The 25702-nt window shown below is 35.9% G+C and overlaps 1 protein-coding gene across 4 annotated transcripts in view; it reads right to left on the bottom strand.

Annotated features, from left to right (window-relative positions):
• Positions 1-137: 137 nt before the first annotated feature.
• The window catches only part of LOC108977958 (nostrin), a 56391-nt gene continuing 30826 nt past the window's right edge, over positions 138-25702 (bottom strand). For 2 of the 4 annotated variants that reach the window (XM_018947963.1, XM_018947962.1), the window contains 6 exons: positions 4902-6922; positions 4545-4630; positions 4259-4484; positions 3425-4174; positions 1807-1917; positions 138-1740 (listed from right to left, as the gene is read on the bottom strand). In XM_018947963.1, coding sequence (XP_018803508.1) covers positions 973-1740; positions 1807-1917; positions 3425-4174; positions 4259-4484; positions 4545-4630; positions 4902-6806 — 3846 coding nt within the window. In that variant the 5' untranslated portion in view covers positions 6807-6922 and the 3' untranslated portion in view covers positions 138-972. Of the gene's footprint in view, positions 1741-1806; positions 1918-3424; positions 4175-4258; positions 4485-4544; positions 4631-4901; positions 6923-10300; positions 11338-25702 lie in introns of those variants that run through there. The other 2 variants (XM_018947964.1, XM_018947965.1) reach the window with 2 other exon arrangements.

Consider the following 25702-nt stretch of genomic DNA (forward strand, 5'->3'; position numbering starts at 1 on the left):
GCGTTTCGGTGCCACAGAGTGCCACGAAGCGCATATTTCATTGAAATTTTGCCCTGTGCATGCCGACCATGGCAGTTTGGCCGCATTTGCATTGCTTTCAACATTTTTTTTTTTTTTTTTTTTTGAGATTTCGAATATTTCAAACAATACATTTTTATTGCTAAAATCTAAAAGTAGGTAAATACATATGTAAATATTAATATACGTAAGCTTGTACTAATAATAGAACATAATATGTTTGTTGCAATATATAAATGACTTCAAGCGCTTTTTCACGATGTGGCTCCATATTTTGTTGTTTTTTGTCAATGCTAACGCTCAGTCAGCAGCTGTGATGCATGAACTCCCTCTGAATTGGCTGTGAGTTGGTTGGGTTATACAAATTTTTTTGTTGAGTTAAAACACTTCATCGCATATACGTAAATACATACAATACATAAGTAAATCAATTTAACAACTTAAGCTGCATTAAAATTATGTGTTAAATTACTTTTTTAAAACAAAAAAAGAAAATTAATCAGTGATTATGCACTTTATAAATTAATGACGTAACAGATTCGTTAGCTCGAGCGCCAGCCAAATGGCTCATATAATATTACTTTTTTTTTCTTATCTTTGCTTTGCTCAAAAACCATTTTTTTCGCAAAAAAAAAACTGCAAATTTTATGTCTGCTGCTTTTCTAGAACTAATTTGAGAGTATCAAGCTAACTTTTAATGATGCTTTTTGTATAACTTGAGCGCTCTGCTTTTGAACCCCTTTTGGCAGTCGTAGGGAAGACAAGTTATTGCTAATGTGAAGGCGTCTAAATACGGGTGGTCATATATCGCAAAAATGTTTTCATTGCCGAAACGTCTTCATGTAGTCTGCTACATATACATACACATACTTGTCTGCTTTTGACGCTTAGAACGACGCACTTGCAAACGCACATTTTGCTTTACACTTAATAAGAACGCCTAAACTACGCGCTTCAAGCAAATTCCTCTACGTATGTCGCCGGAAAGATGCCCACGTGATTTCCCAGCGCGCCCAGCCACCAGCCGTCCTCCTGCTTGGCGTGCACCTCGATGATGTCGCCCGGCGTTAGCTCCAGCTCGTCATACAATTTCGGTGTATAACTGTACAAGGCTTTGCAACGGCTCAGTATAACGGGTGCGCTGCCATTCACGTTCGCATTACCGTTCATATTGCTTTGTCCGTTATGTAGCTCAGCCGCATTTTGGTAGATTGTAGGCGTCGTCGTCGTCGCCGCACCATTAGACATAGCCGTGGCCGTGCCGTTCGCCAACATTGTGCTCTTCTCTATAATCGCTTTGTGTTCTTTGCGTGCCGAACTGTTTGTGGTGGTCGTCTGCTCGTCGTCTTCGTCCTGCGAGCTGAATTCATCGAAATCGGAGTCCTGTTGATTTGAGCCGCCATCGGCTTGACCACGATCACTATACGGATCGTTGTCGATATGCGCCGGTATTGTCTTAGTCTTATCAATGCTGGCAATGCAAAGCTGTGTCTTGTTGCTGAGCGTCTCAATGTTGCTCTTGCTGCGACTGAACTTGCGTACAAGTATATCCTTGCTGAGATCGGTACAGCTGGCGTTGGATATATTCGCTGCTTGGTTGACGCATTCGTATTCGTTTTCTTGTACCGATGCGCTGTCGTCTTGACTCATGCGATCGTTGTTCTTTAGCCAGAGCGGCACTTTGAGTACGCTCTGTTGTAGGCCGGTGCGGTCGCGTGTAACCTGTTGGCACCGAAGGTAAAAAGTCGCAATTAAGGTGGTTATATAGATATTAGAGTGTGCAAATACCTGTATATGTTGTGCCAGTGGATGTGACGATCTCGGCTTGTGATCCAACTCCAATAGTGCTGAGTGCAATTTGAAGCGTGCACCCTCCAAATAGGTCAGCATCGATCGTATCTGCGAAGATAGCAATAGAAGAAGAGAGTTAATCAATATTTTAGACACTCTTACGATTTCCTTTAATTATAGGCGTGTGAAATATTTCAAATTCAAAACTTTTTTTTGGAAAAAAATATTGGCAATGAGAAATATTCGTTAGAGGAAGAGATCCTCAACCATTTGAGCTAATTTTTGGCATAATGCTCACTTAGCATAGACCACGTGCTTTCCGTCATAGTTCATTAATATACAGTATAAAGTCAATGCGATGGACTGCAGTCACCATATTGAATATATGGGCGTAAGGAGGAGTCCGAACCAAGTTTAGGAGAGAAGGTTTGAAGTCACACTTAAAGAAAATGGATGACGCAGGAGCATGCGACTCACTAGCGGAACTTACAACATCTATACAGACGACTCAAAAATGGCTGTTTGAAAGGGCGTCGGGTTCAATTGTGAGGAGCTCACTCTCAGGCGACCGACACAGTGCAGTATCTTCCAGACGGAAGTCAGAAAAGCGGACGAGATAGCTAACAACGGAGGAAAAGAACATTAAGATCCCAATTGCCGCGATAGTGCTGTTTTTCGACGATTTAATCCCGTTTGGATCCGTGAATATTAATTTATCATAAAAATCAATACAAAAGTCGATAGCCAGGCGGTAATAAAGGCAATAATGACAATAATTTCACATCGCATTACGTTAGAAAATGCCATTAGAAGCAGAGCGGCAGTAGATGGCTGCCCGAAAGCGGCTGCATATATACTGGGTTCCAGGCTACAAAGTCGCTCAGGGAAAGGTATACTGATGAGATTACCAAAAGTGTCATTCATCCGTCTGACTAACGAACCAGTACAGGAGATACTCTCGCTCACTAAGAACGATTTACAACAAAATTTTCGAAAAGGCTGGCAGACGAATCGAGGTGAGATGAAACGTCGTTAGGACATGCAAGATCGTCAAGAACATGTGAAAGGGAACGGAAGGAAAACACATAAACTTTCTACTCACACGTTCTCGAAAGGATTGCAGGTTGTTGGGCACAAGTTACAACCTACTGGCATCACATGCGAACCGAATGCTCATAAGTAACGACGATATATACAGAAAGTGCAGAGAAGTAAGAATGAGATAGACGCTGGAGCCTCTGCTTCTGTCTGGCCTTATCTAGAGCTTGCCTTAAATATCGAGCAGCTTCGCAGTTCAAGGGAGATAGATGGAGTATAAAAATTAGTTACAAGCTCCACAAACGAATCCGAATTTAATCCGGCCAGAAGACAGACAACTCAAAAAACAAATTTTACTCCTAGCCCTGAGCCCTTTGTCAACGAATATTGCAAAATAGTAAACGAACTGGATAATTAAGTGGAATTCCTCTCTAGTTGATATATGAGAATGTCTAAAGGTTTGCGGTTCTAACTTCACCGACGAATTTCAGTCAAACCCTTATAAGAAAATTCCAAATGAAGACTTTTGAGAAAAGTTAAATAAACAGAAAGCGAGCGCTAATCTATGCCAACTTACGTGATACAATTTGTCGGTGATATTTTGATTATCTTGGTTGTTCAATGACTGGGAAAGTCCCTTTAGTCCATTACGCGAGCGTCGCTCACGCTCCAAATCCGCTTTGACCAACTGCAGCAGCTTGATGAGCGCATGCTTGCGTCGCTCCCGATTCATAGCCAAAGTGGTGTGTTCACAATAGAAGTCCGGCAGCAATTGCTCGCTGGGACCCTCCGAATTACGACGTATATTCTTAACCACCTGCATATCTTTCAGCACATTGCAGGCGTCGACTTGCGGCTGCAGACGTTGCATTAGACCATCCAAAATGGGATTCATATTTGATGTGAGACGCGAGTAATTCGCAATGAAGTTTTTCATGCTAACCAACCGTTGATTTTCGATATTCTGCAGCAGTGAGGAGCCGCGCAACACAGCCATCTCCCAATCGACGCGTGCGCGTTCGGCGCGTATGCAGAGCGTATAGTATTCGACATCGGCACGCTTGACAGCCTCCTCGGCCTTCTTACGTTTGCTATCCAATTTGGCGCAATCTTTCTCAGCCGATCTGATTTCCTTTTCAGCAGCAAGCTTATTGGGACCTTGATGTAGCAGCGCAATGGATGGTGATTTCTGTATTCGTACATCGAGTAAGGCATCCTGTAGCTTCTCATTTTCGCGTGCAGCTGTGTGTGACGATTTCTTGGCTTTAGACTCGCTGACACGCCACTCGGCTAGTGTGCGCGCGGCCTTGTCCACGTTGCTCTCAACCTTTTAGGGTGAAAAATGTGGTGAGAGAAAGTTTAGTTAGTAAAATGTTTAGAAGCCTAAAAGTGATTCATTACTCTTACTCACCGACTTTCTGGTTTTGTGATGTGCATCGATTATATTCTTGAGTGGTTTGACAATTTCATCTGTGAGTGAAGCCGACAGCTGGCGATGGATGTCGCTGCGATTCTCCATTTCGGTAGCAACACCACGCCAAGCATCGGCTATGCTGCCGGGCAGTTCACGACAGGCTTTGTTCAATTTGTTGGCCATTTTCGAGAGAGATTTCGAGTATAATGTCTCAGACTCAACTCTGTGAGAGCAAAGTTCGTGTTATTTTTGTTTGTACGAAAATAAAATATGTGTTCTTTACCTTTCTTGTAGTATCATTACCAGCTCCTTACCGAAGTCGCCACCTTGTTTTACATAGCGTCGCAATTCTTCGAAGCCATTTTGGCCCTGAAAATATGATGGAAGCAACAACAAATTTAAATATTTGCAAATATTGTGAGGGTGGAAAAAATGTTTATAATTAAAATCACTTGGAAACCACAATTCAAAATTTGTGTTATAAAATTTAGGTCGTAAGCGCTATAAATCCTTAATAAAAATCCTCGAAAACACACAAATATTAACTAGCAGTTTCTATAAATGAATCCTTTGAGTGTTACCGATAGGTTTGCCCGTTTGAAAACCCCCTAAAAGATTTAGACCTCAGCACTCTACTTACCTCAAATAATTTCGCGACCGTTGGTGTCTCATCAGCTGGTCGTTGCGTAAACGATGACTCCAAATCCTCCTCATTTTCAGCATTACCACCGCCGCTTACATCTCCAGCACCACTACCATCCACCAAATCATCAGTACTCACGCCGAAAGCGGAGTTTGGACTGGTTACGGTGCTTGCCGTGGCGCCTTGCGACTGCTGCAGATTGATACTAACAACACTTGTGTCGCTGTCGCGCAGCGCAGGCATCCCCACCCGACTATCACCGCCACGCAGCAGCACACTACCATGCACGGACGGCGAGTGACGACACTCGGAGTTGTTGAGACTGAGCTTAGAGGTGGCGACGCGTTGCAAATTAGCCTGCTTCTGCACCACTTCCTTCAGCTTGGTGCTCTCCTCACCAATCCAGTGCTTAACGTCATGCCAACCTTTCCTAAGCTTCTCTTTATTATTATTGAAACTTATAAGGCGCGAGTTTTTATTCTTTAAAAGCGTAATACGACGTTCGCTGGGCTTGAGGTTGTCACGGTGTAGACAGTATTCCAAATCGATGTCATCATTGAACTCCTCGGACTCGTTAATTTGGCGCGTGATCTCGTTAAGTTCATCGATGGAGACGAATAGATTTTGCGCATTCAAACTTTGACAACTCACCGACTTCAAATCGAACTCTTCAATGGTGCTAGCGTGACTCGTCAGACTATTCTTCGAGCCATGCTGATTGATCGAAGCGTTGCTGGAGAAGACAACACTGCGACGCTTGCCACCGTTCGTGTGGCGCATGTCCAACGAATCGACGCTCTTGAAGTGCAGCTGTTGCGAGAGGTAGCCACAAACCTTTTGCTCCGCGCACATTGGTGTATTCGGATCACTTTTGCATTGTGGTGGTGACAACTCCACCGATGGCGAGGAGTTTTCCTTATCGGCGTCATTGCCCTCATAATCGCTGGGCGCTAGGCTACACTTGCTAACACCGAAGAGCTCGGGTAAACGCGGTAAGTCACGACAGTTTTCGAGATCTGCTGTAGTTAAGCTCATATCCAAGGTCATGGATGGCGTCTTTTCGAGAAAGATCTTCATCTCTGCGCGGTGTAGATTCTGCGCCGATTTCGAGTGTTGACGGCGTCGCAACTTGGGTGGTGGCGTCGGTATGCGCGGCTTAGGTGGCGATAACACCTTTTCGCTGGCAGTCGCAGCCAGAGTGCGTTGTTCCACACTACTTGCAGGCGATTCGACCGAAGTGGATGACACATTTTGCGTGTTCATCTCTGGCACAGGAAATATCGGTAATTTCAATAGAAGACGCGCATTGAGATCAGCAAGTGGATCTGCAGGCTCGGTTGCATGTTTTGGTGTGCCCGCCGATGCTAGTTCGTAGCGCTCCTCCTCCTCAACACCAGCCGGTTCAGCTGGCTCATCCACGACTGGCGGCGTGCTCAAAGCATCAGCATACACCTCCGTCTCGCTACCTGATGATGGCATTTGCGGTGAAGAATGTATGTTGATCGTACGCACCATGGTGCTGGTTGCCGCTATGCCGCCACCAATCTGCCGCAGACGTTCCTCACTCACATCAAAGCGATCCGCATCCAGTGTCGTTGTTGATATCAGCACTGGTGCACCGATTTCCAAGCGATGATCATCCGAATGCGCACCGGTCATATCGTAACTGCCCGAGGCGACTTTCTGCGGTGAACTGCCTTTGCGGCCCGCATGATGTCGCCGTGTAATGCGATGGCTGAGCGTCGAGTAACGCTTCGTTAGTTTGTTGAGCAGACTGCTCGTTGGCAGTAAACCGCTCACATTGTTGTTACTGCCGCCATTGTTATTCTCATTGTTGATGTTGTTGTTGTTATTGCTATTTTCCGCATTTACTTTGAATTTTTGCGTGCGTAAACGATTCATTTTGTGCAACTCTTAACAAAAGCGCTGCTGCTCCTAATACACATTAATACCCGTGCGCGGATTAAAATGTCCACTTTGGTCGTGTTGTTGTCACCGGGAGGGTTGCGCTCATTAACCTTAGGAATTGACGTTAGTTATAAAAAATTGTATATTTTTGTTTTTCGAAATTTTTTTTTTTTTTTGTTATTTTTAGTGTGAACGATGTGCAGAAAGTTTGGAGCGGAAAGCAAAGTACTATTTGTAGACTGTGCTGCCTTTGAAACTCTGAGTTTTGTGTTTACGAAAGTATTTAGTCAAAATAAATTACTTAAGTCGGTTAAATACAAAATGTAAGTTAGTAATTGATAACAACAAAATGCTGATAACTCAAATTTATTTTTTGAGCCATGCGGTTATTGATGTAACCAACGAAATCCCAGTAATTAGTTCTTGATTATTATGATATTAGATATTTTCGTTATCTATAAAGGAACCCTACCAAAAATGCAAGGGTAAAGTTTTGGTAACACAATAAGTTATGTTTTAGAAAGTAAGTCTTGTTAAATATTAACTTTCTTTAACTTTCTGTTCTAGATCCTCGAGTGTTTTGCTACTCGAAGGGTAAATCCATAAATATACTACTACTAATCACTGTCCAAAACCTAGAAATATAAGCCAAATGGTTTGCAGATATATGGTTCACCCGATATTAACGTGTAAAAAATTTCCCACAAGTTGTAGTGTTTTCAACTAAGTGCGGCTTTTCGTAGGGAAGATAATTATTGCTTGAAAGTTAAAAGTGAAAAACAAAATTTGCTACAAATTGTAAGCACATTTTTTTATCCATTATTTGTAGTAACTCTGCAAAAGGAATAAACTTCGGTTTAGTCTTAAACTCGTCTCGAAACGATGTTTCCATTCATAATTGTTGTGAAAAATCTCCTCCGATTAATGTCTCAACAAAGGCTTGGAAATAAATATGGTAATTTATTCTTCACGCATAGATTTGATAAGGAAAAACTAAGGTAATGCAAATATTTCAATATATTTAATAGAATGTCATAAATATCTTTTTCTTTTCTCAGAAATAATAAATTCTTTGCTTTTAACTTAAATGTAGAGAAAAAGATTTCATAATGAAGCTTTAGATAAGGCAACCTTCCAAGCGTGGGGCTTTTTTCACAAGTTATAAAATCTCTTCAAAGCGATTCCATGTGACAATCCAACAAGTTTTGATGTTTCATACCAATAATTGTACAATAATAAATACATATGTACATATATATATATATATATACGACTAAGAGCCTTTTTGGCAACCTGATATATATAAGACTCATTGTGACAAATTTAAATCAATGATTTTCCAATACCAATAATAAAGAGTGCCTAGATTCTGAATAGTGTGTACGCCGCCCCAGGAAATTATAATGTTTGACAAAAAAAATGAAACTAAAGAGAAAAGCTCTATCCAATACTTAGATAGCTGGAAAAGTAAAATGATATTATTACTTTAAAGAGATGAAAAACTTAGTTCCTCTGAAGTCATCGCATTTTAGTAAATGTTGATACCACAAAGGCAAAGACTCGAAATGAAAGCCTTCAATAGTATGAACGGCTTTTATATTTCGGAATTTGACAATATTCGCAATCTAAAATGAACTGCAATTTTTCAATAGTTCAAAAAAAAAAAAAAACCAGGCTCACGTCGATTGATTTAGAGCAAATTATTAAAAATATGATAGCGGTGCTTCGAAACATGTCTGTGAAGTCGTGATAGATGGTGAATCGTAGATTTAAGTGTATGAGCGTAAAAGTAAGTAGCAGTCGCAGGTGCTTCAAAAGGAGCCGAATCCAACGTTCGTACACGAAGCACTTCCAAGCAAAAGTTTGCCTGTTTTTTGGAAAAATTTGGCATGTCGCAACCATACCAATTCAAATTTGTTTCAAAAAACCAGGAAAAACTACCGCCGAAGGCGGATCGCCCTTCACACTGACACAACTTCATTTATGAGTACCTAAAATATCGATTTGATGAGTCGTTCTCCGTATAGTTCTGACTTGGCACCGAATGATTCCTTTTTTCCCGTTCATCAAAAATAAAGTAAGAGGTCAAAAGTGCTTCGACAATTGGTTTAAACGCTTGCGATAGTGTTTAGATCTTAATGGAGAATATTTTGAAAAACAATTAAACAACTTTCCAATACAAAAGGCATGATGTCTGGTCAGCCAAGACTTTCGAGACTTTTCATATATTTAAAAAGCTTTTCGTGTGAAAAAAAGTTTGATCAAGCATGGGAACGCGTAAGATTTTACTTTATATCTGCACATATTACAACTCCCTTGAAGGAGATGTGACAGCTCATATGCTTGCTTGATTGCACATTTGGTATCTAACCAGGTTTTTGACCTTGACGGTACTGACCAAATAATTTAATATTGCACAAGTTATCAGAAATATTTTTTCATAATTAAAAATTTTATAATTATTCTTAGAAGAATGAAATTAATAAAACAATAAATAGTCAAGTGTCTAGATTCTAACAAATTTTCTGAAGAATATTTTCAAAACGCAGTGTTTCTAAGATCACTGAAATTGAAAATACCGAAATCTACCAATGTTTCCCAATGAAAGCCTCCAACAGATAGTACTCGTATGTGCTTGAATTAGTACATATTTACGAATCTGCGATTTTTATTCGTGGGAGGGTTAACCAAATATGAGTATGTCCGTATGTAGATATTAAGAGCAAATTCATTCGCAACAGAAGTGTCTCATACTAATAAAAAAATTATTGGCAGAATGTTTGCAGAAATATAAAAGTACACATTTTTGATTTTATAACGCCATTAAAATTTGTGGAATTATAGGAAATTTTAAGACTATTGCATATGTCATAGATGGTTTTATAGGTTATATGTGACTGAAGTGCTTTTGGAAACTGTAAGACGTTATTAGCAAACTCCAGGCTATATTGTTTGTATTTTGTTTGTATTGGTTTATGAGATATAACATTTTGGATAAAGCAAATATTGGTATTACAAAAGTTTGGATAAAAATAAGCATCGATGAAAATTTGGTGTTAATGAAAGACTATTTTTGTGAAAAAAAAACTTCTATTGATATGAAAAAGTGTCAGAATATGGTAGAAACCTCATAAGCATAAAAAAGATTCCTTACATCCTCTTGTATGGCGCTAGCTGATGCCCGATGTCGACGGTTCCAACAAAACGCAACCTATTGAGGAGTAGAGAAGTTCAGATCGATATCTTAAAAACTGAAAGACTAGGTCGTTTAGAGAGTGAAAATTCCAAATTATGATTATTTCCTTGTGAAAATCTATGAAATATTAAGTTCGAGAAGATAAATCAAATCGGAGTGTGTTACACAATACACAAATACATGCATAAGTCGAAATGAATCGAAATGAATTTGTAAGAAATTAGCATGCTTTTTAAAATGACCATGCTGCAAACAATCTTTCAAGCTTTTTTTATTTTCAACAAAGACATACCTCGAATTCTTCGACGGAGCCCACAAATGCTGACGCTTTTCACTTTGAACGAAAAGAAATTCTTAGCATTTCGCGCTTCAAAAAACTAAGCCAAATTCACTTTGTTGGAAACCTTATCGGAAATATGCAAATAATTCCAATTCTTTCACCTTCCCTTCAGCTGCCGTGACACACTTCTGTAGCACATACGTAAATGTTTGTGTATGTGTGTATGTCACATGCACAATAGGCGACTGCTCTCAATCACCTTCGACCCAGCGCATTCCTCACTCAACACCCAACTGACCGCCGCTACCGCTGCCCCCAGACACTTGGTGAGCAAATCGCTCTAAAAACTTTAACTAAAATCGTTTATGTTGTTATGGCTGCTGCTGTTGTTGTTTGTAGCTTGTGCAGGTGATTGAAGAAGAACAGACAACAGGTGAACAATTCAATTGTCAACAAGAAGCCAACTGTTAGCAGTGAGAAATGCAAATTTGTTGCATTGTTGTTAGCAGCGACGTTGTGATTCTTGCTGTTGTAGCATTTGCACCGTTTTGGTGGCATTTCAACTTTTTCTGTTGACTGCGGTAATGCATTAGGTCAGTTCTTTGTGGACACAGCGAGCATGACAACAACAACTCACAGTTTGTTTTTGTTTCTTAATCTTTTTGTGTTTGTTTTCTGTTTTATTTGCCTTATTTAAGGCCACTTGTTTTTTCCAAAGATACCGTTATATGGTAAACAGTAAGTCCACTTCACTGGTTGCAGTTGGTCAACACTTTTTATTGCCAGCTTTTTCTATTAGTTTTGCGATCAAATCACAAAAAGAAGCAACGAATTAACATTACTATTGTTTTTGCTGTCTTCTTATACCCTGTACTGCGTATATTAAGTTTGCGACGAAGTATGTAACACCCAGAAAGTAATACCCGGGAATCTATAAAATATATCTATAAATGCTCAGCGTGACGAGGTGAGTCAGTTTAGCCATGTCTGCGAGTCTATTATCTCCCTAAGTTTTTGAGATATCGATCTGAAATTTTGCACACGCACTTTTCTCCATATAAAGCTGTTCATTTGTCGGCAACGCCGTTATCGGACCACTATAACATATTGCTGCCATACAAACTGACCGATCAAAACCAAGTCCTCGTATGGAAAAGTATTTCATCTAACGAGATAACTTCGCGAAATTCGGTATATATTTTCTTACAAGGCAACACTATAATCTCCGAAATGATCAATCAAAATCCAGTTTCTTGAATCGAAATTAAGGTTTTATCTTGTTTTTTCTCATTACTTTAAATTTCGCTTTGCTATAATATTGTTATTTATCCATCAATATGTTGTAGGTATAGGCGCTTAATATAATATGTAGCCAGTTATTTGGTTGATTGAAGATTCTTCGTTTTATTGCTTTGTTTTGTTCTGTGGTTTATTTGATTTTTGTTTTTGTACCGTTTTCTGCACCATTTGCTTACCGGTATTTAACCTGGAAAATTTTCACCCTTTTTCAACCATTTTCACTTACTGGTCTGGGCTTAAGTTGCTTGAAAAAAAGCGGTTAGAGCTCTACCACACTTATATATGCACGTTTGTGTGTGTATATGTGTGCGTGTACATAAATCTTCTTTCACTTTATTGCCATTAGCACAAGGTAACGCACCCATTGGTCAGGCTTATCTTGTACATTTAAGTGACATACACTAAATCACTACCATTAATCCATTAATTTAATTTGTGGAAACCTTATAAATTGACTTTAAAAATAAATGTGTGTGTACATGTTGATTTATTGGCTATGCAATGAAGCATTTCAAATCGTGAAAACAATTAGATTAGTTCTTAATTTGTAATAAAAATGGTTTTCAAAAGCTTTTGTAGTCAATTAAAGGTCGGTTGAATGGTTCTAAAGCTCGATTAACCTGTTTAGGAGAAAGGTACACAAAAAGATTGATTCAAGATTAAGAAAGTACTTCAAATCCTATAAAAATCAGGACCTAGACCGAAAATTTCTCTCTCCTTTGATCTTAAAAACCTATATAGAGACTTAGTTTATGCACTCTATGGGGAAAAATGCTTTGAAACTAAACTAACGTATGATCCAAGCAATCCGAACCATCTATGAAAAAGTATCATGATACAAGACAACTTAAGAAAGTAATGGAAGAATTGTTTCGTTTCTTGATTTTTTTATAAACAGAAAATATTTCTCAAACGATTTTGATGAAAGCTGCTATATAGACAGACCTTAGTAAGATATAAATAAGAAATCGTTCCGGTTATCTACTATCGGTACTCGAAATGAAACGGCAGAGAATAACAGAACCTAGAATTGATTTATTTTAGTGGCCATTTCATGCATTAAAACATTTTATCCGATTTCGTTGCCATAATAAATTTTATCTCAAAACGACAATGAAAAGAATTTGAAACTAAGTTCTAATCAATCTACTTTAAAATTTCATTTTTTTTTTGATTAAAAAAAACATTAACAAAATTTTACCAAAAATAAATTTAATTGATTCTCTAGATAAACTAAAGCTACTTTCGTTTCGATTAAGTATAAAAATAAATAAACAACTTTAAGCCTTCAAAATGGCATTTCATAAAGACTTATTTTAATTTTTTTCAGAACAACAAACTAAAGAGAAAAACTAAAAGATAATAAAGAAACTCTATTTTAAGATTCCTCTCTGAATCAGTCTTTGAGTTGAGCATAAATATATTAAAGTGCTTTAACGCTTCGACTTGTCCTCGTTGTCGTCTAACTACATAGGAACATACAATCAGTGCAACACACCGATAACACACTAACACCATAATTTCACTTTTTCCAATCAATGAAATTGCAGCTCGACCATGGAGCCATTTAATGGTACTGTTTTTAGAGCAACTTATGAGAATACCCTGTAGAAAATAACAAAGGATTTTTCAATAGGGCACTACAAAGATGGACCGATAAGGATATTTTTTCGTGCTCTTTTGACATTTCTCTTGAGTATGGTTTGCCATTTCATCGTGGAAAAATATACAATCCAACAACCAGTCGAAATTATTAAAATTTACTACCGAAATTCGAAGTCAATGGTCTCAACTTTAAAAGCTATTAAAGCTTACATAAAAATGACATGAAAGCGCTTTAAAAATAAACAATTTTTTTTAGAAAAAGAAACTGAAATTTCATACATCATAACTCGAAGTCTCCTTTTTTTTTTTGTTTTGATTTGAGTTAGGAAAGTTTAACTGTGTAGAAACGACTGATCAACTTGATCGAAAAAACCAACCTTCTTAGATACATTTATCAGATAATTATCAAACTCTCGTTGATCAATACCAAAAGCTCCGTCAGGCGCGTTAAGAACCTTTCCGAACCGTTCGATACCAAACGAGGTTTCAAACCAGGTGACTCCGTATTGTGTGACGAACCTAAGACCAAACTCTAATTATTCCCGTCCTGCCGTCCTGCGATATGATGGCATGGACGATGGTCTTTTGCGCGTTTGCCACGGCGAATACCGCAGTCGATGGAACGGTGAACTGTTCGAGTTATACGACGACATTGATAGCGAATTAAGAGACAGCAGCTACGCTGGCAAAGTGATGTCGTTCGAATAATAACAAATTTCAGCTCTGAGGGTAGCCGTAGTACCCGTCGGAGGAAGCAGAGGAAGACATGTATAATTTTTAACTAAAGTTCCATTTCCAAAAATTATTAAAAAAAAAACTAATTATTAAAGCTTTGGTTTTAAAGACTTAAAGAGAGAAGAAAGACTTCACACTGAAAATCAATTTGTTTCCAAATCAATAGGATTACTAAATTTTCATTATAATGCAAGGCACATAATTAATTTTCTAAAAAAGATATACCTAAATAAATTTTATATAAATTATTTAAGATCATTACTTCACAATTTCTAGACGGAAAGATTTCAGTTCATCATACGAACGAAATTTTTCCTCAAGGGCACGCAGCTACCAAGTATGTCTATTCACAATTGTATGAGCGTCTGTATATGCCACATACTAGTAAAAATAAATGCACTATCGGCATAATAAGCGCTGGTATTGCGGCAAATAAACTTAAATTATGTTGTGCATATTTTTAGTAGAAAATAAAGTAAAATGCATAAAAACTATGAAATGCCAAAGCGACGAGCAGAGCATCCGATCAAAATGAAGCAATCGCAATGAAATTACCCGCCGGCGACCAAGCAAACTACGTAAGTTAAGTACTTAACTGCTAAACTATACTAAAGAGGACAAAAGTTCAAGCATAGAGCAGAAATGCAATCGAAGGTCGATCGAACGGCAATTACTAAGAGATGCACACACATATATATGCATACATACATACATACATATATGTATAGAACTATAGAAATATGATAAAGTGGCAGAATCTTTTATTCAAGCATATATTTTAATGATTTTTTAAAAGAAGGATACAGCAGAAGAATCAAATATATATATACATATATACCAAGAGATGCATAGAGGACTTCATGGAGGTTTAATCGCAGAATATGCAACATCTGCAGACACTTGAAAGTTGCAAGCCTTCAAGTGCTGGCAAACACATATTTATGTACAAACATACTTATCGACATACTTCCTCAATTCAAGATAAACTTGTGATAACGTCGCAAAATTATGACTATGCGTTGCAATAAAATTAACCATTTCTCGTAAGAAAAAAAAGCAAACGCAAAATAATTGTATACATTGCAGACAAAAGCAACTCCCACTTCAATTACCAGCAAATACACTTGCACTTGTGCAACAATGTTGCCAGGCTGCAGTGCTGCAATGTAGCTGTGGTGCGAGTTGTGCGGCGTGTTTGCATGCTAATTGCATACTTCATGGCGGTTGTCCTTTGTGCGCTATATGAGCAACAAAAAAACCGGCTGTAGAATGGGTGTAAAGGCAATTGGACACACAAGTGGACAGCTAGAATCGTGATAGTCTGTATAAGGTGCTGCATGAGCAAGAAGTAAAAGCAGGAAAACTAAAGTAAAGGAAAGCAACATTTAATTATACGAACATAACAGCACGACGGCAAGAAAATAAACATCAAGGTGAGTAACTTTATTGGAAATGAAAAGGAAAAAGAAATATTAGGGACCAGCAGCTGTAAATGCTAAGACGTCAATTGTCAAGAGGATTATATTTACATCCTCTTGAAATTTTTTGGCCTGTTTTTTAGTTGAAAAGAAGTTACAAAATTTCGTTCAAAAAAATTGTGCACACCCTAATATACATATGTATGTATATATGTTTGCATAACTATGTGGCAATCTTATGCGCTTCATAAGCTAGCTATTGCAATGGAGCTGATGTGTGGAAAAGCGTTCTTAAGAAGTCAAGTGGCTTATATTGTAAAACACCAAGAGGTTAGATGGCTGGTTTTGCCGCGCTAAGGACACGCATACATTAGGTAATAGGTGAGCCACCGAGTGGGTGCTGCAAAGGATGAATAGGCAATAAATGTTACAGTGTGAATGTGGATTAATGCGAATTCTTGAACTTTGAATAAAGAAGGCAATGTCGGCGTTATTATTTAGAAGGTGTTAAGGCGACCAAGATTGGAGTTTGGAGAAGATATTAAGAGATGAAAAATAATTGAAAGCATGGTTGTTTATATTATGTTACAGTGTTCTGGCGCTTGGAGTTCATGATCGAATAGGAAAAAGGAGTCGTTCTCTTCAAGGATAAGGAGACAAAAATGGATGATATTTATACAAAGTGATTACTATGCTACGCAAACCGAACACACATTCATTTTATTGAGTGTTGGATATAATTTGCTAAAAATTTAAAAAAAAAAAAAAGTCAACCGTTCAATAAAATCGTTACTAAACAAAGGTCATGTGGCTGTAAGCACACCTAAATCAATGGAATATGACCTGTTGTATTAATAAAAGTACTTCAACAATAGCATTCTTTCAACCTGCAATGTCTTTCACAATAACCAACAATTTATATGACAGAAGAAGAGACGTGGGTATATGTAAATAAGTACTCGTTTCAAAAATTTCTATTATTCGAAAAAATCACCAACCGGAAACTCAGGTAAGATATCACAATACCTTCTTCAGATGTTTAAATAAATAACAAGAAAATTATTTTGAGTTATAATGGCGGAAAGCATAGAAAGTACTATGGAATTCAACCGAGTCATCACGAATTAAGAGGAATCTTTGGGACTCTTTTTATCGATTGATGATGCCCAGTTTATTGCAACAAACCTTATAATCTAATAAGTTTTAAAAACTCATAAAAAAATTGCGAAGAAAACTTTAAGTTTTGATAAAAAAAATATTTCGTACGAAATAATCAGGAGGAATGCTTGTTGGAGTCTTTATTCATAAGAAAATGCATATATTTATAGTCGGATTTTGCATTTGACTCTTGGAAAAATGAATACTCCTAGTTGAGCTCTTTGAAGGCTTGTTCTTCTGAATTTGTATGGAATAAAAAGTAGGCAGACATGTAGTTCGATCGATTTTTGTAAAGCAATACATCTTACCTAATCTTCCTAAATATGAATCCCTTCACAAACTGTTATCCTAGGATGACAATACTCTCGTATTGCATGTCATATTTCTTTGCCACTTTTTATATATCACGTGTCTACAATGCAGTCCTTTGCACATATCATCAACATATGTTTGTAAAGTCACTGACTGACTAACAGAATCTGTTGAAAAGCGCGCACAAATGTAGATCTACAATATTACAAATACTAACAAATAAAGAAAAACATAAACCCATATATAGTACATAAAAACATCACGCATAGGCAAAAGTGTCATACAGATTTCTAGAATGTGCAAAAACAACACGGCGTGCACACCGCACACCCAGGAAGTCAACGTAATTAAGGCGTTTTTTTTTGGAACCTTACACGTAGGCATAGAAATGCAAGACTGTACCCGCTTCAATGCACACATTTTCTATTCAAGGAGGAAAATATGAGCACAGCAGCCACTTGTTGGGTCAACAGCTTCCATCTGTGCGAATCACTGCGACATGTGTTGCCACAAACTGTGACAACACCGCTAATGGGTGGCGGGAAATGATGCAACACAGGCTAGAGAAATTTGAAATGTGTAACACTTCTGGGAAAATGTTTGTACAAAATATATACAGATTGTCTGGAAAGTAATAGGACTGTACAATGTGGCAGAAATATGGTTTTGCATGATATTTTAAGCAGAAATTTAAAAAAATTTAAATTCAAGTAAAAAGAAAATATAAATTGTTTTATAAATAATATGTGCCGAACTACACTTTCAATAGTATCAATGTTTTCAAGGAGAGTGTATCAAGGACTCACAGGTTTGAGTTGGAGTTTGTTGTATTGAATAACTTTTTATTTGTTAAGAGTCTATTGACCTGTGCACTTTATATATTAAATTAATTTTATCAGTTTGTGAAATCCTAGAAAATATCCTTTAACTAAATGCTAATTAGTTAATGAAAAATGCTTGATAACCTCTAGTAACAAAGCAGTTAATATTCCATTAGACACTAGGAAATCTCATTGGTGTTCCAGTAAAACAATACCTGAACGTAATGAGTGCATTCCTTTCAAATAAGTAAGTTTCTGTAAGAGTAGTAGAAGAATTTTTAACAGAATGAGAACAATGAACACAATATGTGATGTTGTAACTTTTCGTTAATCCTACGACCCACAATCTTTATTTATGCATTCACTTCTACTACAAAAACTATTGATATTGACTTTTCTCTGTTTCCAAATGATAGATTCGATATTTCTTTAAGATCTTTTTATCATTATACCTATAGACATCCACTTCAAATAGGACATGGTGTCGTTAATAATTAAGTTCAAAGTATATTATTCTAATAATGAATGAATTTAAGGCTTCTATATGCAAACAAGAGAACTAAAGATGCAAAAGCCTCACTCTCTAGCGACTGAGCCAGTCGGATCCCGGGCTGTTATTGCAGCAATCTAACCTTGATAGGATCGATAAGTTAATGATGCAAAAAGAACAACAAAAGAACACAACCTCCGTAAAGTATTTGAGATGGTATAGTAATTTTTTCGGCATTAAACCTTAAAGCCGTAAAACTTGGAATCAATGAGGCTCTTTCTTTACAGTCTAAGCCAAAAGTTGGTATTCTGTATAAAAATGTCCCGATGAGAGATGTTAACTGCAAACTTTCCAAAGAAGTTGCTCACGAGCATTTTACTTATTTATAGCGTAAGAATATGGTAAGAGAAAATATTCCTTAAGGAAAGAAATTTAAAATTAAGATAATAATATTAAAATTGACATGCTTTAAATTTGAAATCGTGTAGTATACTAAAATCCTTGAACAATTCCACAATAAGCACAGATTTGATTGTTTTGCTGTTGAGAACTATTTTCTATATAAGCAGTATAAGTAGTAAATAAAACTCGGCGAACATTTTATTTTTATATTTTGAACCGGGTATTTTAACATTCGAAAGGAAACAGCGAGTACATTATAAAGCATACTAGCATATAAACGATCAGCATGACAAGTTGAGTCAATTTATTTACAAAATGTCGAATCGAAAAAACACGTGCTTTTCTTCCCAAAAATTTGCTCACTTGCTGGAATCACCGATATTATATTAATATAGAATAAAAGTGTCATACAAACTGATCGATCAAGTTCTTGTAGGGAAATTTTTTTTATTTCACCAGATATCTTCACGAAATTTAGCATAAATTATTATCCAAGGCAAAGTTATAATCTCCGGATATTTTCTTCAGACCAAGCTACTATAGCATATTCTTAGCTGTCATACAAACTGATCAAGAAAAATTCAAATAAATATATTTTTATACCCTGTTAAAGCTTCAGTGCAGTCGAAATTAATATTTTATTTTTTTGATTTATTTTTAATGTAATTTTTCAATGCACGTGACTTTCCACAGTAGCACACACACCCAATATAATTTCATTTTAAAATGCATTAAAATCGCTAAGCACAATCATTGAGTGTAGTAATTATGCCGAACAAATGGCTACAAGTATGCATAGAAAAATGCTGTTGGTAATTTTCGGTGAAATGTGTTGTTTGCTTCAAAATATGGTAGCGTGCTTGCTGCCGCAAATCGAAAACGAAAGTGTGCCACAGGTGTTACAAATATAGTACAATTAAACAGTACTCATTTTTATGTAGTCTCATGGTACATATAGTGGATATATACATACACGCGCCAGGTACTATATCTACATATGGAAAATACACATGCAACATGCCGCAAAACAATTAAGCGTTGCAACCATTAACTAGATAAGAGCATAGTTATGCGAGAGCAACTCATTAAACTGCAAAACCAAAACAACAACAACAACATATAAACGAGCACACGTCTAACTTAGATGCGGCGTAGATTCAATTAAATCTTTTCCAACGGCATTAGCAGAGAATCTGCTTAAAACTCAGCTATAAATAAAAGCGAATAAAAATGAAAACACAGTAAAGAGTTGGGGCGAGACAGATAGAGAGGTAAAATAAAGTGAGCGAAAAATTAAAGCAAACAATTAAACGTGCACAAAATAGAAGCAGAAAAAAAGTATGTATGCAACCAGGGGGCGCGTACAATGGATGAGACCCACACAGTGCAAAATGCACTTGACTGTCGGCAAAGTTGCAGCGACGCAGCGCTTATTTATGTGGCTCATCAACAAATTTGTATTTATACAATATGTTTACGGTGTTGTTGTTGTAAGTGTTGCTTTTGTTAATTGAATTTTATGCTCGCATCGTAAATCAGCCGGCAGCGGAGCGATATAGCTTGACATATGTGTATGATAGACATATAAACATAATACATAGAAATATAACCATAGCATACACACACATACAAATACATACTTTTCTAGATACATATACATAGATCTATAGAAAATTTTCCTTTTGTAGCAAAATTGCATTCATTTGCTAAAATTAAATTACATCTGCCGCTGTGATTTTCTACTTTTTGTGTTGTTGTCATTTTATTTCACTTTTATTGTTGTTTTTGTAAGTGCTATGTTGTGTGTGTTGTTTAGTGTCATAGCATGTCAATTTTCAGGTGCAACAGCCTACATAAGCAATGTAATGCACATTTAAAGTAAAAAAACAAAGTAAACATAACAACAACAACGGCACCTGTGTTGTTAACAGCCGACAAACTCGTGCTCGTAAATATGTCCAACGAGCGCATAAATTCTTTCAAATGGGCCCAACCAACAACACAAACCCACATACATGTAACACGTGCTGCAGTGTGAGTGAGCAATTTTACACATACAAACATATTGCTAAGTAAATACGGGGACATGCATGGGATTTAGAAATATGTATGATATTCAATACAATGCGAGTGGGGATTTCACTCCGTAAAATTATACTGAAGCTTCTGCCACATTCTGGTTAAAAAATTAAAAATTAAAAAAAATTTTAATTATAACCCTTTGAAAAATATTGAAAGTATACATGTCTAAACCGCTTCTCGAGATATTCGGCTTTTTAAGTAAAGCTTTATAGAATTTTCATGGCATGGTATGTAATAAAAAATATATGAAAATTCCATACAGCCTTACTTAAAAAGCCGAATATCTCGAAAATTTTTAATGATAGCGACCTAATAAAATTTCCTACAAGTTTGTGATGTACACTTTTTCTATATCTCTTGTCATTTACGAAATATTTACAAAAAACAAAAAAATTGAATTTCGTGGAAGAATCAGTTTTTAGAGCCGGTGTGAGTTTCGACTTGTCGCAATTGGCACTTTTGTAGAGTGTTCAATTCTGGGGAATATGTGTCCAAAGTCAAAGCGATGCCATAAAATGCCTCTGAGCTATAGAAATTAAAGATAAAAATTCACGATTCACGTTTCGACATACCTTGATCCAGACCTCAATGTTAATATTAAGGGCTCAAATTTTCAGGGAATTTTTTTTTGGGTATTTCCAAGGAAATTTCATGATGGGAGTGAGAAAAACGAATTGTCCCAAAAAACACCCCAATGTACTTACATATATATACAAATAATGGACCAGACAAGCTCTATTTATCTGTCTATATATACGCGAACTAGTCCCCATAATTTGAGATATCTACTTAAAATATGGTTCGCCCATATGTCGGAACCTCTGCTACCGGATCACTGCAGCATATATCTAGCTGTCAAAACAAACTAATCGATCAGAGTCATGTCTTACATATAAACCCCTTTTTATTTGGCAAGTTATCTAAGACATGTGGCATGGATTATGATCCAAAGCACTGCAATAATCTCGGAACATATTGCTTAGATCGTACCTCAAGCATATAGATATAAAAGATTTTTTGTTTTTCATTATTCAGTAATCTTAATTTAAATTGACCTTCAAGCTAGAAATAATTAATAGAGCCAATTTTCTCTCTCTAATGCTTACTTACTAGTTAGGAGGTCGTTTACGTACAGATAAGAGATTTTCTTTATGAAGTTCTTATCCCATAAGTAAAAAAAATGCGAAATCCAACTAAATGTGAAAGCCTTTTGCACACTATTTGAGGATTCTTCGCTCTGAGTACTCCAACCAGGGTTATGAATTTCGCTATGATTAAAGAGGCAAATACCATATTGCTCGTAGAATTAATATCAGAAATATCAACAGCCGTCTTCGAAGTGCGATCCAGCACAACATTTTGCGCGGATCAAACCTAACCTAATCTATTTTCCGAATATTGAAATCGCTGGCATGAAGTAGAACTATTTCTACGTAAGACGAAGTGTAAAGAAAGGGTTTATGGGTTTGAAAAAATCGATTTTTTCTATTATCTTATTAATTTCTAAACCTAGAATATTGTCCTAAATTTTCAAGTTGGCCCGAGTAGTAGTTTCGGTGATACAGGCTTGAGAACTTGTGCGCTCAAAGTGTGCCGTCTTTAAACACGTTTTTCTCGAAACTGTGACTTTATGAAGTCGGTTGGCAAGATTTTTCGAGAACTACACAACCAATCTTCATGAAATTTTGTAAAGGTCTTTGAGATTGAATTGTTAAAGACTTAGACGTAGGTTTTTTTCGATTACAACTATTGGAAAAAAAACAAAATGTTGCAAATCTTTCAAGTTTTTGTAAAAATGTCTGCCAAAATCCAATTTTCCCTTAGTCCAAGTTCTATGTTTTAAGTAAAACATGTATTTCTCCACTTTAGATGATCCTGTTAACGCGGGAGCATCTTTTTTCCAAGGGATCACCGGAAACGGCGTCGTAATGGCTCAGTTGAAAATATTTTTTCAAAAAATTTCAGAATTTCTGTATTAATAGTGTTTGTAGCAATAAAAACTTCGAATAAAATATTTTAAGTTTTTATATAAGAAAAAAATTGTTAAAAAACTGTTTTTTTACCCGAGGAAACCCATGTAACCCCTTAAGAATATTTCAGCCAGCTTTCCGAAAAAGCCGAACATTTCTAGCAGTACGTTTTATAAACATTATCTTCCACAGCGCAAAAGTTGCCTTCCATTATTAATACTTCGACGACTATGACAATTAAGGTAGCCTAAACTTATGTCCATACGTATGTACATATATACGACTATCGCACAGATAAGCAGCAATCGACAGTTCAAATGTTTCATAAGGGGTTGTGTGTTCTTTTTTTTTAATATTTTTCCTTTTTTTGCTTTTTATGTGTCTTTGTTGACCTCCTTTGCCTGCAGTGAACAATTCACCTATTCACCAATTCACCGGCGATCGAGTGGTTCTATTTATGTGCTTGTCTTCTAGTGCGTTTGTATGCTCGTACATATGCGTGTACAACAACTCAGTTTTGAACAGAAAATTTGTTGTTATTTGTGTTGGCAGACAAAACTATTTGCTTAATTTTTAATTTACCGATTACGTTCATATAATATACTTTACATACATGCATTTTTATATTATGTTTACTTATGTTTTCATTAAAGCCAGACAATCTAGTTTTCCGCACAGAATATTGGAAAAAATAGTCGATTCGAAGGTTTTGGGTATAAATATCTCTTTTGTACAAAATTAAAAGATGATTTAAATATGCCGCCATTTCAAGTAACTTTCGAATTCGAAGATTAATTCGAAGTTAAATTTCTGACTATTTCGACCATATTTTTTATGGAACTTTAAGCTGATTTACTAAGCCTAAACTGTCAGCTGTACATAAACGAGGGTGGTAATTTTTGCTCCACTTCTAAACTAATTTTTACGGAAAGTACTTTAAGGTATAGTAGAATTTTTCTCGAAATTCCAAATTATGCAGATAATGAAATTTACTAGTAGAGAATTTTGTAATAAAAGTTTATTTTTCTTCTGAAATGTGAAAATGATGGAAAAATCTCTATCTACGCCAACTTTTAGCACAACATGTAAATAAATCTAATAATTACTTGGCATACAACTACATATGTACATATATTATAAAAGCACGTATGTTTTTTGTATGTTTTAGACTATTTATTTTTAGTACCGAATAATCTCACTTGAACTTATTTCAAAAAACCCTGACATCGCTGAAACTAATTGCTAAATTTTATGCGCTAAATCTGTCTGTATGGGTCGATACCCTGTAGAAATGAGATTACATGGACGAATGAGATATATGCATTTATGCACATACTACATATGTACTTGTATATAAGTATAGCAATTTAAGTATTTTTAGTGTCAGTGTGAGTGTGATCTAATTTGAAGACAATATTAAAATTTGAAGGAAATATTAAATTTTGTTCAAAAAAAATTTCAATTTCTCAATTTTTTCTCAGCATGATCATAAAATCAAAGTTCATTTCTACATGTTGCATATGCGCCCATGCACTTCAATACAATAAAGTACTGAAATTTAGCATTTCCTTGACGCTTGAGATGAAAAATAATCAAAAATAAAATTTGTGCGCTGAAGCTGTTATTGACATTCGTCGCCAAAAATTATTTAGCGAACTTTGCCAAGTGCATGTAAAAATAAAAATCATTTGCGAGTATATGAGTGCATATGTACAATGTATCATGAGATATAAGAATTTCATCAGTGTGGGAATTTTTACATTGGAAATTTTATTTTTATTTTTTAACACTAAAATATTTTGATATATTTTTTTAAATGATATATAGAGAGTATATTATCATCCTTGGATAACTTTCAAATTTTCGAAAGTAAAACTGATTGGAGCACAAAAAGTTTGAAAGCATGACTAATTCACGAGTTTAGGAAAAACACAGACGTGTGTATATACTTGCATATATCGTCACCTAAAATGCAAAATAACGAAATATTGCTTTTCATAAGTTTACAGGCGAAGAAAAACCGTTATAATAAAAACCACTTATACTAAGAGAAATAACTGAAAGGAATAACAATACATTTTTCTAGTTTCATAATTTTTAAAAAGAAAACAGCTATAAAATCAGCTTTTCCAACTGAATGCGACACATTATATTATTGAGCAAAAACTACTTTTTTTCTGGCAGTTGGACCAAACTATTTTTTTTTTTTTTTTTTTAATTGTTTTTTTTTTTCTCAAACTATTTTTTTTTTTTTTTTTTAATTGAGTAAAAGCAAATAAAATCGAAATATTTGCTTTCAAAGTCCGAAATTGAGCTTAGTTTAAATATTATTAATTATAGCATGAAAGTTACTAAAGTGAAAAAATAGATATAATCTAACTTTACTTCTATTTTCAATGCTGTGAGGCTTCTGTGACAGATACTATTTTATAATAATTACGCTAATAATTTGTGAAATTCTCAGCAACTCTCATTTCTAATTAACACAACTTTATTGTTTGTAAAGAATTTCAAGTCATATTTGCAAATAAATCAAAACTTATTTATTATTTAACAAGAAATTATTTCTTGATTTCAGAAATTATATCATCTTTTATCTTTATTCGTATTTCAGTGCAATGTGTCAACGCATTTTATAGCACAGAATAGCTTATTGCATCACTTTTAAACCAAGCTAGTTGCTGTTCTGGAAGCGTAATCCCAAAAGTGATTCGGCACTTTGTACTGATAAGAAAGCAAAAAAATAACTGCAAATAAGCATCTCACATCTCCGACGATCAGCGACAAAAAAAATTATCTCGACGATAAGAAAACCGCGTGAGATCATGTGCAAATTTTGTTTTTCTTTCACCTTAATAATTAAGCTGAATAAAAAAGCAAACAGCGTACATACATACATTTGTACATATGTTTTATTAGCTCTAGGACAAACAACGGGCAATGCGACAATTACGAACTCAATTATGATGAATATTTCTTTTTTCTATAATATTATTATCACTTTATAATAACTGTATTTGTAGGAGGGCGGGACCATATAACGCACAGTGGGAGGAATTTATATGGAATGTGGTCAAAATTCATTAAAATACACTTTATGGTAAGAAAAAAAAAATTATTAA

Source organism: Bactrocera latifrons, unplaced genomic scaffold, assembly GCF_001853355.1.
Source record: "Bactrocera latifrons isolate USDA-ARS-PBARC rearing strain unplaced genomic scaffold, ASM185335v1 scaffold_98, whole genome shotgun sequence".
Classification (NCBI taxonomy): Eukaryota; Metazoa; Arthropoda; class Insecta; order Diptera; family Tephritidae; genus Bactrocera; species Bactrocera latifrons.